Genomic DNA, 12,739 nt, shown 5'->3' on the forward strand with positions numbered 1-12,739 from the left:
CACTGTGTAAGATTATGGGGATTTCTCTTCCCGGAGATCTGGCCAGCAGGGGAGTAAACTTTTTCCTTTACTTTTTTCTTTCTTAAATCTTCCTCAGCTACTTAATGTGTTTTTGAGTGCAACCCACCTCATTCTGACCAGTTTCCCATAAAGAACCTTCCAGTGAAAGGAGTGTTGCAGAGTGAACTGGCAACCGAATGTCCCGGGGCAGGTCCTGACATTGCGTCGCCAAGAGTCCGGAGGCTGAGGTTAGTGTGGACGTTTCTGGGAAAACCTCTAGAGCTCCGATTTGCCAAAGGGGAGACCTGAGAAGAGGCAGATTCGCTTTTCCTCTGCACAGTCTAAGCGCAGGTTTCCAGCTCAGACTAACTGTCTTGCATTTTGAGGGATCTTCACTATTTCTGCAGCCAGAAGACTTATTGTTGTGGGAAATAAACAGAGCCCAAAAGAACTTTGACTAGTTGAGACGTAATTAGGGCGTAAACAAATTTTGCATTTTGGAGATGTGACGTGGTCCTTAACTTTTCACTCTAGGACTCTAGGATTTTATTGAGTGTATCCCGCAGTGATAGTTTTTTTTTCTGAGCCACTTGAGGATGTTTGCAGATTATAACTGCAATGATCGACGCTTCTGATCTTCTGTTCTGTGAGTTGGAAACGAAAGTGCTGCTGAGATGAAGTTGTAGATCTGTGCTCTGAGCTCTTCTCGTGTTCGTATTGTTTGCCAGATTAAAGGCAGACAGCAACGTGGATTTCCTCAGTAGAAGTCATGCTCTGAAAGTGGTCATTGGCAGATTATGTGCCGATCCCGCGCGCGCTGCACTCTTCATCTGGAATTAATTGATTGTCACCCTCAGATGCGCTAAAGACGCACAGGTTCAAGGATCCACCACTGGATCTTTGCATTTACGGCAGTGAGTGTTTAGCCTACTTTAATTTCACACAACAATGAGGGGTTTTGTTCTCAGTTTAGCTTTGATATATCTGCTTACCTGGACCCAAGCCGACAAACAGACTCACCTCAAGCGGGTGCAACTGCGCCGACGCTTTCAGGGACGTTTGCGCCCTGGATATGCTTCGGCAATCTCGGTGCACAGCAACAAGAACGCACAAAATGTGCAGGCAGACGAGGCGATTCCGCTTACCGCTAGGTCGGGGAACCTGGAGGGAGTCAAGAAAGCAGGAGGCCGGTTGCGAAGGATAGGGACGAATGGACAGATTGGCTTGTCCCGTCAACTGACAGATGAAGGTACTCCAGGAGCCAGAGCCAGAGTTACCCGCATGCCCAGCAGCGCCGGGTCACCAAATCTGCTGGCCAGCTTTGCAGGAAAAAACCGAGTCCTCGTTATCTCGGCGCCCCATGACTCAGACGGCTACTACCGACTGATGATGTCACTACTGAAGCCAGATGTCTACTGCGAGCTGGCAGAAAGACACGTCAACCAGATAGTCATGTTTCACCAAGAAGGAGAGATGGGAGGCAAGGTCCGGAGAATCACAACAGAGGGGAAAGTGATGGAGGAGCCACTAGATACTGCACTCATCCCCAGACTAATGAACTTCCTAAAACTAGAGAAAGGTAAGAAGGTAGACAGCATAAGCCTCTGTCTCAACTTGTGCATGGGTCAAAACGTCATTGCAGGTGCTGATATTAACCATATCATATCCTTAATCTATTAATGTGTTGAACTGCAGGCAAGTTTGGAATGGTGCTTCTGAAGAAAACCCTGCAGGTGGAAGAGAGATATCCCTACCCTGTGAGGCTGGAGGCCATGTATGAGGTCATTGACCAGTCACCCATGAGGAAGCTCGAGAAGCTCCGCCAGAAAGGCTTCATCCAGAAGTGTAAAGGAGCAGGTGTGGAGGGACAAGTGGAAGAAGGCACACTTGCAGGTGAGAATGACCATGATAAACATTTTTTCAACATGTTTGTTTTCACAGCAGGGAAATCCACACTTTTTAGTTTTAAAACTTCTTAATTAACATTGAACCTTTCTAGAATATATCCATGGTGCAGTGATTACCACATGTGCCCTATAAACAAAAGATCTTTGGTTTGAGAGCTGCAAACAGACTTGTACGATCTTAGTGTCAGTCTGCAGCCTGGATAAACTGGATGGTTACACCAGGAAGGGCAGCCATGAGATCAAGTTGGCACTCAACCTTTCCTCAGGTTCTAGACCAGTTTGAATAATGTGAATAATGGCACTCAGGGTTTTCAGGGGGCTGGCAGCTAGATTTGTCAGCTGTTACAGTGTTCAGTGCCCTCCTATAAACTACAACAACTTCCTCACTGTAAAAACCTTTATGGTACTGGTAATGTAGAATATAGCTTTTACTAAGCAACACTGTCAGTAGTTCATTATAGTTTATTACTATCTCAGATTACTGCCTAAAAGATTCTGTGCCATTATAATGCATTGCCAGCTGAACCTTAACCCTACTCTTAGTCACACAGTCTCTTAAAAACACCTCATACAGAAACAAACAAATTCTAAACACCAAATAACTGAAAAACTCTCACAACACTGTTAAATCCAGGATTTAAACCAAAAAAGAAAAAAAAATTCCTCTTTGTAAAATTATGTTGTATCTTGCTGTTCATATTTTTTATAATATCGTTTACAGTGTGCAGCTGTACTCAGAAACAAAATTGAGTACAGTATATTACTGTACTAAAATTCCTGTAGTTTTACAAAGGTTTTTTTTTTAACAGTATACACTGATGACGCATAACATTAAATTGTTACATAAGTACAATGTAATGTTACATTTAATGGAATCTGCTCAAATTAAATTTGCTTAAATAGTATACATTCAGTTTATACAAAGCACATTTTCCTTAGGAATTTACTATTTCAATTAAAAGTTTGAATTTGAATTTAAGTTAATCTTAAATTGTATTTATTTCAGTTGTGTTTTATTCAAAATTGTTGCTTCATGTTTATTAGGGTGAATAATCTTTTTTTTTGAGTGTATGCAAAATGAAATGTTTACCTGTGATCTCTGTCTCCATCTTGCCAGTTCCTGACACACCTACAATAAAACTAAACTCAAATAGCAAAACAACTCGACCTACTACAACCACCACCAGAACAACAACTACACAACCAACCACAACTACTACCACTACAACAACAACAACAACAACAACCCAGCCCACGACCACCACTACGACTACTACAACAACCAGAGCAACAACAACTACAACAACAACAACCAGAAAACCAACCACCACAAAAAGGCCCACTACTACCACCACTCAGAAAACGACCAGAGCTCCTACCACAGCCCTGTGGCTCCCACTGCCAAGAACTACCGCTGATCCATACTACTACAACCGCAGAGAAAGGGAACGGTACCCACCGAAAACCACCCCAGCTGGAGATAACCGCACTGACAAACTCAACAGAGATCCACACAGCCGCAAGCTACCCATCACACATAGACTCCCAAAGACCAAACCCACCAAGAAGAAGAACGGTGGAGACAAGGTAATCTGTAACATTCATTTTAAAGATAGATTTAATAGATTGACTTTGTATTTTAATGGGTTTCAGATTCATGCTATTTATAGAATACAAAACACCTGGGTATATATTAGTGCTAAAACCATACATTACATAAATTTATAAATAATATCCATGAGTACATATGCAGCACACTTCTTGCTGATTACTTTAATTGCTTTTCATTGGAGCTTTTCAAATGAAATAGCTGTTTAGCAGCCAACATAACTCATTTCACCATCATTTTTTGTGTGTACAAAGAAAAGTTTACCACGACACCAGCTCAAGACCAAATCATTCTCACAGTGTTTGGATCAGTGAACAAAATGAAAAATAATATCTGCTTTTGTGCGCAGGTGTTGACTAACGAGTATGAAGACAAGTATGAGCCTAGCAAGCCAACAGCAAGCAATCCAGAGGAGCCAGAAGTCATCACTGTTATCACTCCTACCAGGAAGGGAAAGCACGATAAGCATGACAAGAAGAAGAAAAAGAATGACAAGGGTGCCAAGAAAGCCGACAGAAGAGGAAAGCCAGGGAAGGAGGGAAAGATCGGGGGAAAGAAAAATGGAAAGAAGGCGTCAAAGTACCCGGAGAAAGTGGACTATCCAAAGCCCACTAAAAAGCCAACGCCACCACCAAAGAGTGCCCTTGCCTCCTTTCTGGATTACTTTGAAAACAGGAGGCGGCTGCTGGTGAGAGCATGACATAATACTGACAGTTCACAAGAGGCTCTTTCACCTGGCAAAACTCCAGGTTTCGAGCTTTGGCCAGAGGGAAATGTCAGTACTCAGAGCACCATCGCTAAGTGTGAGGACAGGTTTAACATTTTGGCCAAAGTGCTTATTTGATTTCTTGCCAAAATACAGATGAATACAAATATCAGACCATGGGCATCTGATAAGCAGATAGCATGGACTTCTCTGCACCCAGCCAAAAATGGCTCCAACAGATGAAGCATGATATGTGATTTAATTTCTGATTTAGCATTACCTCAGTAATTAATTGATGTTGCCTCCTTTCTGTAATAATCTAAATATCTCCTCAGTAATTAACTGAGTTTTCTGTCAAATACAACTATCAGCCAGCTTTATGCTAAGCTAACTGGCCAATAGCTATAACTAATATATATATATATATATATATATATATATATATATATATAAAAATATAAAATATATATATTTCCCAAACAACCTCGAGAATGGGATCAATCTCTTCATCCAACTTGCAGCAAGGAAGCAAATAAGCAAAATTCCCTAAAATCTCAAACAGTTTCTTTAAAGAAACATCAGCACTACAGTAATGAATGCAGCTATAAGAGAAATTAAAAGACACAGCCATCAGCCAAACTCATTAGTCAAACATGAAATTGGTGCTTTTATTCTGGACTTCAAATTTTGATCGGCTTGATAGGTTTTGAGTTGGGAAGTTGAGCATTACACCATTCTGAGTCACTGAGCAGCTGGCAGTGTGGAGCAGAAGGAAGTGACCTACAGTTGGTGCGGCTCCAATAAGGAAAGACTTTGTTTTCCAAGACAGAGTACTGAAATGTTCTAAAGACTCACATCAGGACAAATCATTTATTGTTGATTAATTTTTCACTAGTCAACAAACAGGTAAGCACCTCTGTACCATTTATTGTACAGTGTCACTTCTGTATAGTGAAGTGGTAGGGTAGGTCGCACAACCATCATCCAGGTATTTGAAAGACTGCACAGCTGTGAGCTAACAGACTGTGCGGCTCTGTTTTGCAGCCAGCATAGATTCTTATCACAGTGGTGCTGTGAACAGGCTGGGAAAATATGCCCCATCGTCCGCCTACAGGTTAATGTAAACATCACCTCTGCAGCACACTGTATTTGCACGCGCGCGTGTCACAGCATACACAGGATACTCTAACCTCCCTGTTTCCACTCCCTCCCTTCCTCCAGCTGATTACATCCCCCAGTGAGGAGCTCAGTATGTATGTTCAGCAGAGGGATGAGTACCTGGAGTCTGTGTGTGAGATGGCCATCAGGAAAGTTTCTATCATAACTATTTTTGGCTCTTTGACCAACTCCACCATGAAAATCGACCACTATCAGATAGGTAAGTAGTTCCATATGCAGTATGAGAGGGTTCAATACGTTTTTGTTTTTTTGCTCCTTGTTTTGACATGGTATATGCCACAATCGCTATTAACTGTAGCAAGTCTTTCAGTTGCTCAGCCAGGCACCTTTTTTGAATAGCTCATGTGGCTCTCAATTTGGAGCAGATGTTTTCCGGACGTGCAGCATTTCTCAACTGCAACATTTTGAAACAATGAAACATTTTTGAAGTTTCCAGCACTGAAGATGGATTTCCCAAACAGCCCTTCCATGCAGCAAAACACTGCAGTTAACCAGCAGAAGGCTGTAATTCTAAATCAAAGTCATGTTTCCGCTGTCAGTAAATCTTCCTTAGGATGACAGAGTCATCATAGATCCAGCTAAATGCTTTTCCTGTCATTTTAAGAGCTGCCGCTTTTCTGTTCTACTTTGCGAAGACACAGAATACTCACGTGTAGTATGAGGAAAACAATATTAAACCAGTAACACAACAGTGGGAACTTCTGTGCACCACACAAAAACAAACAAACAAACAAACATGTTAACTAGAAACACAGAACAACAAAGCAGTTAGTCCAGGTTTATTTTTATTGCCCCGATCTACAACAACAGCCATCCCAAGTTGTTTTATATACTAAAGACCCTGCAATACAAGAGAGAACCCCAATGATCAGATACCAAGTAAACTGCAAGTAAACATTTGGTGAAAGTGGGGAGGAAGAACTTTTTAACAAGAAGAGATTTCTGACAGAACCACTTCAGGGTGAGACAGTTGGGCAAGTGAGGAGAAAGAGAGGAGAACAAGGCGCAACCTGCTGGAAAGAGAAGACAAATAAGTGAGCAGAGAAGCTCAGAGAGTTGTTCAGTGCGATGCTCAGAGTGTTTTGCAAAGTCCCCCATCAGCCTGAGCCCACAGCAGCATGACTGAGGGATGATTCAGGGTTTCCCGATCTAGCCCTGACTGGAAGCAATATGAAAGAATGTAAGAAATAGGATCTGTCTTTCTAGTCCTGTATTTCAGATCAGTAGAAGGCTTTGAGAGGCAAAGGTAATGTCATCTTAGATGAAGTTCCAGCCACATGTTCTCACTGACCTCACCACTAATCTCCTTCACAGTGAAACTCTGTCTCTTACACCGGAGGGTTGTTGATAACAATTGTGGTTATCACCAAAAAGGAAAGCATTTTCTCTCTACTTAGCACTGAAATAAACAGACTCGGGCATTCTGTCATAAATGTAAGTAAGTTTGCATGTTTTTAGGAATACAGTAGATGTGATTTGCCTTAAAATACCATTTTTCAGGGAAATGTTGTGTGAGTGCTGTCCATACTGAGACTGTGGCAAGGAAAAGTGTCTCCTGCCACATCTGCTGTCCTGTCCTTGTTTTACCTTCCTCACATTATGTCAAACTAAATGTGTTCAGCAGAGATCTCTGCTCCCACAGTGACATCCAGAATGTGCACCGACTCTGCCAAAGCCACAGTGTTTTGTGCTTCTCTGTGCAGGTGATACTAAACAGTGTTGACCTCTGAATTCAGTGATGTTAGATTCGGCTCATTTACCATAATACCGTTGCTTATTTTAGTAATTACACTTTATCTGTAGCTAGAGGTAGGAATGCCTTCAGCTTCCAATCCAAAATGTGATGAGTTCAGCAGCTATGAAGTACAGAAGTCTGTATAACATGTACCGGGAGAGCAAACCAGAGTGCATACCTTTCCTGTGCATCATCTCCTGTGGAGTTGATGTGTAAGCTGGAGACATTTAATTCATCACACCCACATGCACACAGAGAGCAGTTATAACAGTGCTTGAAAACCTACTTGTTCAAATGCAACAAAACTGCTGCTGTTTTTGTGAGACGCACTGCGTCATTTGTGCTTGGCTTCCATTTTGAGACATTTTATAGCCGTCTCAAACCAGAGGCTGCGGTTGATGTGTGTTAACTGCTCTTTGTTAAGCTTTTTAAGTGTGTCACTCAATGTGCAGATGAGGTTTTATCCAGACATAATGTTTTTATGTAGTCACATTGTTGTGGCCCACCTCTGTTGGTAAGTCTTCATTCATTTTAATTATGAAGGCTTGATTTAAGTTTAGGTTAAGCTAAGCAACAGTATGTAAATGAATCTCAAGAAAGTAAATGGAAGTCAACATAAGAGTCCTTGGAAGTGAGAGAAACTCACTGTGTGTGATCACAGTGCACAGACAAACAGCTGGTCCTTTCAGCATTGCCCCTCCTCTGCTTACAGTGACTTCATCTTTGGGTTGTAGCCTGGTTGGCCATGTGTATGTTTTGCATATAGACCATATTAAAGAGTGTTTGCTGTACATATCTGTGTGTACAGTCTGTCCTCTGCCACCTACATGTACTGGGGGTTTCCTGACGTGATTGCTCATACACATTACAAACCAGCCACCAAGAACACACTGTTCCGTGGTCTGTATGTCATACACACACACGGAAGGAGCTATGATTAAAGGCTTTGGTCTGCATAAACACCAGCTCCATTAGACTTCTGAGACATCCAACCCTTTTAGATCTCAGCTGCTGTTTGTCCAGTTTGTCCCCGATTCATTCTGCATGCTTCAGTTCTGCTCTTCACTCAAGAGTCTAATTCTTAAACTTCTCAGACAAATTTGTTAAAGGAGCAGTTTTTTTGAAATCAGCATAGATGACTAAACTACAAGAGGAGTAAGCATGTTAACTGGGAAACAATTGCTCTTCATTTTACGTTAAGAAATACGACTGTAACATGTCTTAAGCTGTTTTTGTATCTTCCCTGTACTTTTCTAGCCTTTTGAAGCCATAACCATTTGAATAATTGTCAGGGGGGGAAAAAAACCAACATTCAGAAGATGAGCTATCACTTGGTGACAGTGAGAAGAAAAAAAAAAAAAAAAAAAAAAAAAAAAAAAAACTCCTTTTGAACAGGAAGAAACCTCAGGTTCAGTGAGAGGCAGCCATCTGCTGCAACCGACTGGCAGTGAGGGGAGGGAGACATGACAGAAGACAGATTAACCAATAGTGTGCAGTTTTCCTTCTTTCCCCAATTTTTCCAATCTGATATTCCAGGCAATATATTAGATTTACATTTGACTTTTGGACCATTTCACTAAGATTCCAAATATAATAAATGTTATGTTCCTTTGATTTTAACAGTTAATTGATTTTCTTTAAAGGGGAAATTAGTACCCTCTTTAAAGTAGGAAAGTAGATGTTGAATCTGTCTAATGTGCCTTTATTTCTCCAGAGAATGACAAGCCTATGAAGGGCCTTCGTCAGGAAGACCTGGTGAACCAGGATCTGATCACAGAGCTGAGGAAAGAGTTTGGCATGACCTACGAGGAGTTCTACATGGTCCTCACAGACACTGACATGAGAGTCAAGGTAGAGACTTACTCTTTCTAAGCAGTATAGGATGATTATGTGAAGGCTGTGGCTCTATAGTGTAGTGGTTTGCACATTTGCCTAACAGTGAAAGATCCCTATTTAAGTACCAGGAGGAGGAAAAAAAAAAAAAATCCCTTGACAGCTGTGTCGGGAAGAGCATCAAATACGCCAAATTAAACACAAGTATACCTTTTGTAGTGACTTGTGAATAATTTAATTCAGATTTAGGTAAATAGTGCCAGACCACAGTCTCATCAAGGCATGTTATATTGATAATAAAGGGGCTAGAATGCGATGGGCAGCCCCATAACAGAATGGCCGTGCTGTGTAGATCAATTAGCTTGTTGAATACTTAAATTAATGCGGTGTGAATTTGGAAAGCATGTAAGCAGTGCTTTAAGTGGCCCAAAAGAGGTGCCGGTACTCTATTTTTTTTCCGCCTCCCCTGAGGTAACAACAACTATTGAATGGGTTTTATATACACAACAGTCAACAGACAACCTTATACAAAATAATAAATCATTTTATTAGTTTGCAGATTTGCTTGAGCTAGAAAGAGCTACTGAACATAAATAAAATGTGCAAAAAGGTATTGAAATTTATTTTTAACAAAATGTATATAAAATAAATTATAAAATAATTTGTATTTTGCTCTCTCTCTCTTGAGTCACTGCTGGTATCAGCAGCAGCACTTGTAAAGTGTACCTGCAGAGCTTGGTAGTTCTCCCATACTGCTTTCACTGTTCTCTCACTTGAAGCAACCCAATGCACTGATAAAACACGGCCTATCACAAGGAGACGTTGTCCAACATTGTGAGCACTCTCGGTTAACTCCCTTTGGTTTTTTGGTGATGCATGGCAGAGGGAGTAAAGCTGATCTAAGAATATTTTAAAGTGGTTGATTCCTCCTACCTCCTTCAAAACATCACAAACTGCCAGTTCCAGTCTGTGATTGGAACAATGCCAGACAAACAGGTAAGGGAATTTGGAACAAAGCTGCGCAGCAACTCCTGCTTTCCTCCCAAGCATCACTGAGGCTCCATCACAAGCAAATGCCAACAAATGTTCCTGTAGGTAGTGAGGGTCAAAGCCATTATTATGAAGACATCCTAACAGTGCTTCAGTGATGTCCTTTGCTGTGGTCCCCTGCAGCTCAATCAGTTCAAAAAAAAAATATTGTGTCTGGATTTTCACTGGAAATAGCTGACCGCAGGCACACGACAAGCACAGACTTTCCACTTATTGTAGTGGATTCATCAATGAGCACACACAATTTTCTTTCATTCATCACTATGTCATTGACTACCTTCTTTTTCATTTCAGCTGCAATGTGATCCAGTATATTTGCACATGAGTTATTAGAGTGCAAAACTCTGCCCATCTTGACACCATTTAAGACTTGCAACTGGACATCTATTGGCATGTCTGTAAAGGGACGCCCATGCTTGCCAATCTTATAAGCTGCTCTAAACACATTGCAAGTTGAAGCGTAGTCAGCCTTTCTCATATCTTCATTGTGTTTTTGCATTGTATTTTGTGTTGCCTTCTCTTTTATTTCAACTGCTTTCTTGTGATAAATTGAGTCTCTGTGCTCTTTTATTTTCTTTCGTAGTGAGTTTTGTTGTGCAGCCTTGTCCCTTCCAAAAGACGAGATTAAGCACCCACTCCACTCCTGCGACACTCTCTGCCCTTGCTGCATGTCCACGCGAGCACAAACTTGACTACACACACTACGACCCAACTTTTGATTTCTGCTGATCAGCCACTTGTAATTTGTGGAGAAATACCGGACTTGTGCTTGGGACCAACATTCTGGCCACTCATGCTCGCTAACGCGGCTGTTGTCATCGGTAGAAATGGTGTCATTCTCGTCCTCGTCGTCGCAAAAAGTGCCGTCGTCCGCGGCTGCGGCACTAGTGCAGCTTTCATTAGCTTGCGTCTGACCTGCAGCGATATCATTCTGGCTTGGTGGGGTGTCAGCCAGCGAGTCCTCTGATTCTGACCTTGTTCTTTTACTACTCAGAGTCTGAAGCCAGGAGAGCATATTAAGTGTTCATTGTTTTTGTATTTTAACCGAGCAGCTGTTTGCGCGTTTTACACACCCTCTCCGGACCACGTTGAGTTGACATGACAACGGCAAAAGCGACGCATGCGCTTTTTACTTGTAAAACACATTGGTGTATGGGTAATGTAGTCTCTGCTCTCGGTGGGACGAATTAGGAAGCGTGCTTGTGAAGGGCGCTCTGAAAAGCGGCAGCGCAGCCAAACGATTATAACAGATGTGCAAATGAGAGTACCGGTACGCTAAAAGCACGTTCTGGGCGGAGAGGTGGCGGTACTCTCAAGAGCTATATTTAGAAGTGGCGGTACTGAGTACCGGCGCGTACCGGCCCACTTAAAGCACTGCATGTAAGTCAAGCAGTTTTTTCACTCTAAAATATAAAGATGTCCCCTAAATGAACCACACACTCACGTCTTGATGCATTCTCAATCATCCAGGAGATGATTGGAGATTCACACACACTCACATTTTTTGTTTTGAAAAGAAGAGAGTTATAAACATATACTCACTGAATGTGACGGTGTCGAGGAAGAAGGTGGTGTGGTGAGCTTTTTTGAGAACTGTAGTTTCACGCTGTGATGAAATTCTTAAAAGTTACATGTTTTTGGGCAGCTCTTCTATTTCACACCAATTTCAAGTCCTGTTGGAGGGACTTGGGAATGCATTGCTGTCAATCAATAGCCTCTCAAAGAGCCATATAAATATACATGTGTGTACCCTTGTCCTTGATCTAGCACAGCTGATTTAAATGGCTAAATAACCTCCTCAGCATGTCTTGAAGTTCTCCAGAGGCCTGGTAATGAACCAATCGTTTGATTCAGGTGTGCTGACCCAGGGTGAGATCAAAAACCTGCAGGACACCAGCCCCTGAGGCCTGGAGTTGACTGACCCTTGTATAAAAGGCCCCAAAGTTCATAGGATAATTCTATTGGTGTTCATAAGTTTATATAAGTTTATCTACTGTTCATTTAATATTCAATCTTCTGTCAGTTTGGGCCAGCCCACCGTATGGTGACATCATCCGGTTAGTAAGGTGGGCAGTTTAAGGTCCGATGAGCAGTGTTGGTCCGGTGGGGTGCACTGATTCCTGCGGGATGTTATGTAAAACCACACACATACACATGCAACGGTTTTACAGCCCCAGAAATTGAGTCGTGACAATAAAGTGCCTCAGACCGAACCTCAAGCTCCTTCTTCCCTACTCTGCGACAATTTGCCCTTAAGTTGTGTTCTGGCTGACACACCGGGGTGACAGTAGTGCTCAAAGACTGAATCAGTGCCACAACCGTGCCTATCCTTGATATCTCCACTACAACCCTAATCTAGAGGAAATAATAATGAGAGAGAATAATCTTTAGCCTAAATATGAGAACTGTCATTAATGTACCTGTAAAGCTTGAAGCAGAGAGATAAACAGCTGTCAATATAGGCAAAGATAATGTGGATGGGCATACAGATATATCTAGTGTTCACTTGATATGTCTACACTTGGTTTCTACTCCAAATTAACTTTGTTTTAACTGTTGCAAGTGCTATGGTGAGATACCAAAATTAAATGGTCTTGTTTTAGTAAAGTGTTAAGAAAACACAAAACAAGGTGTTAAAAAAAATAAATGAGTAAATATATATTTGTAATGCATCGGTGCCCAATAAACATGCAGTGAGGTACATACGTGTAAGCTAAACA

The 12,739-nt window shown here is 41.7% G+C and overlaps 1 protein-coding gene and 1 pseudogene across 1 annotated transcript in view; one reads left to right on the top strand and one right to left on the bottom strand.

The window, feature by feature from the left end:
* Positions 1–12,739, top strand: part of ccdc80 (coiled-coil domain containing 80) — a 20,423-nt gene continuing 7,684 nt past the window's right edge. Inside the window, exons 1-6 of the mRNA XM_086267977.1 lie at positions 1–1,579; positions 1,696–1,893; positions 3,025–3,494; positions 3,866–4,204; positions 5,444–5,600; positions 8,851–8,987. Coding sequence (XP_086124103.1) covers positions 949–1,579; positions 1,696–1,893; positions 3,025–3,494; positions 3,866–4,204; positions 5,444–5,600; positions 8,851–8,987 — 1,932 coding nt within the window. The 5' untranslated portion in view covers positions 1–948. The remainder of the gene's footprint in view (positions 1,580–1,695; positions 1,894–3,024; positions 3,495–3,865; positions 4,205–5,443; positions 5,601–8,850; positions 8,988–12,739) is intronic.
* Positions 9,540–11,093, bottom strand: LOC147311149 (E3 SUMO-protein ligase KIAA1586-like; annotated as a pseudogene).

Source organism: Aulonocara sp. 'chitande type north' Nkhata Bay, linkage group LG16 (assembly GCF_057382095.1).
Source record: "Aulonocara sp. 'chitande type north' Nkhata Bay isolate Kocher_YH1m ecotype deep benthic linkage group LG16, A_spYH_male_GT1.1, whole genome shotgun sequence".
NCBI lineage: Eukaryota > Metazoa > Chordata > Actinopteri > Cichliformes > Cichlidae > Aulonocara > Aulonocara sp. 'chitande type north' Nkhata Bay.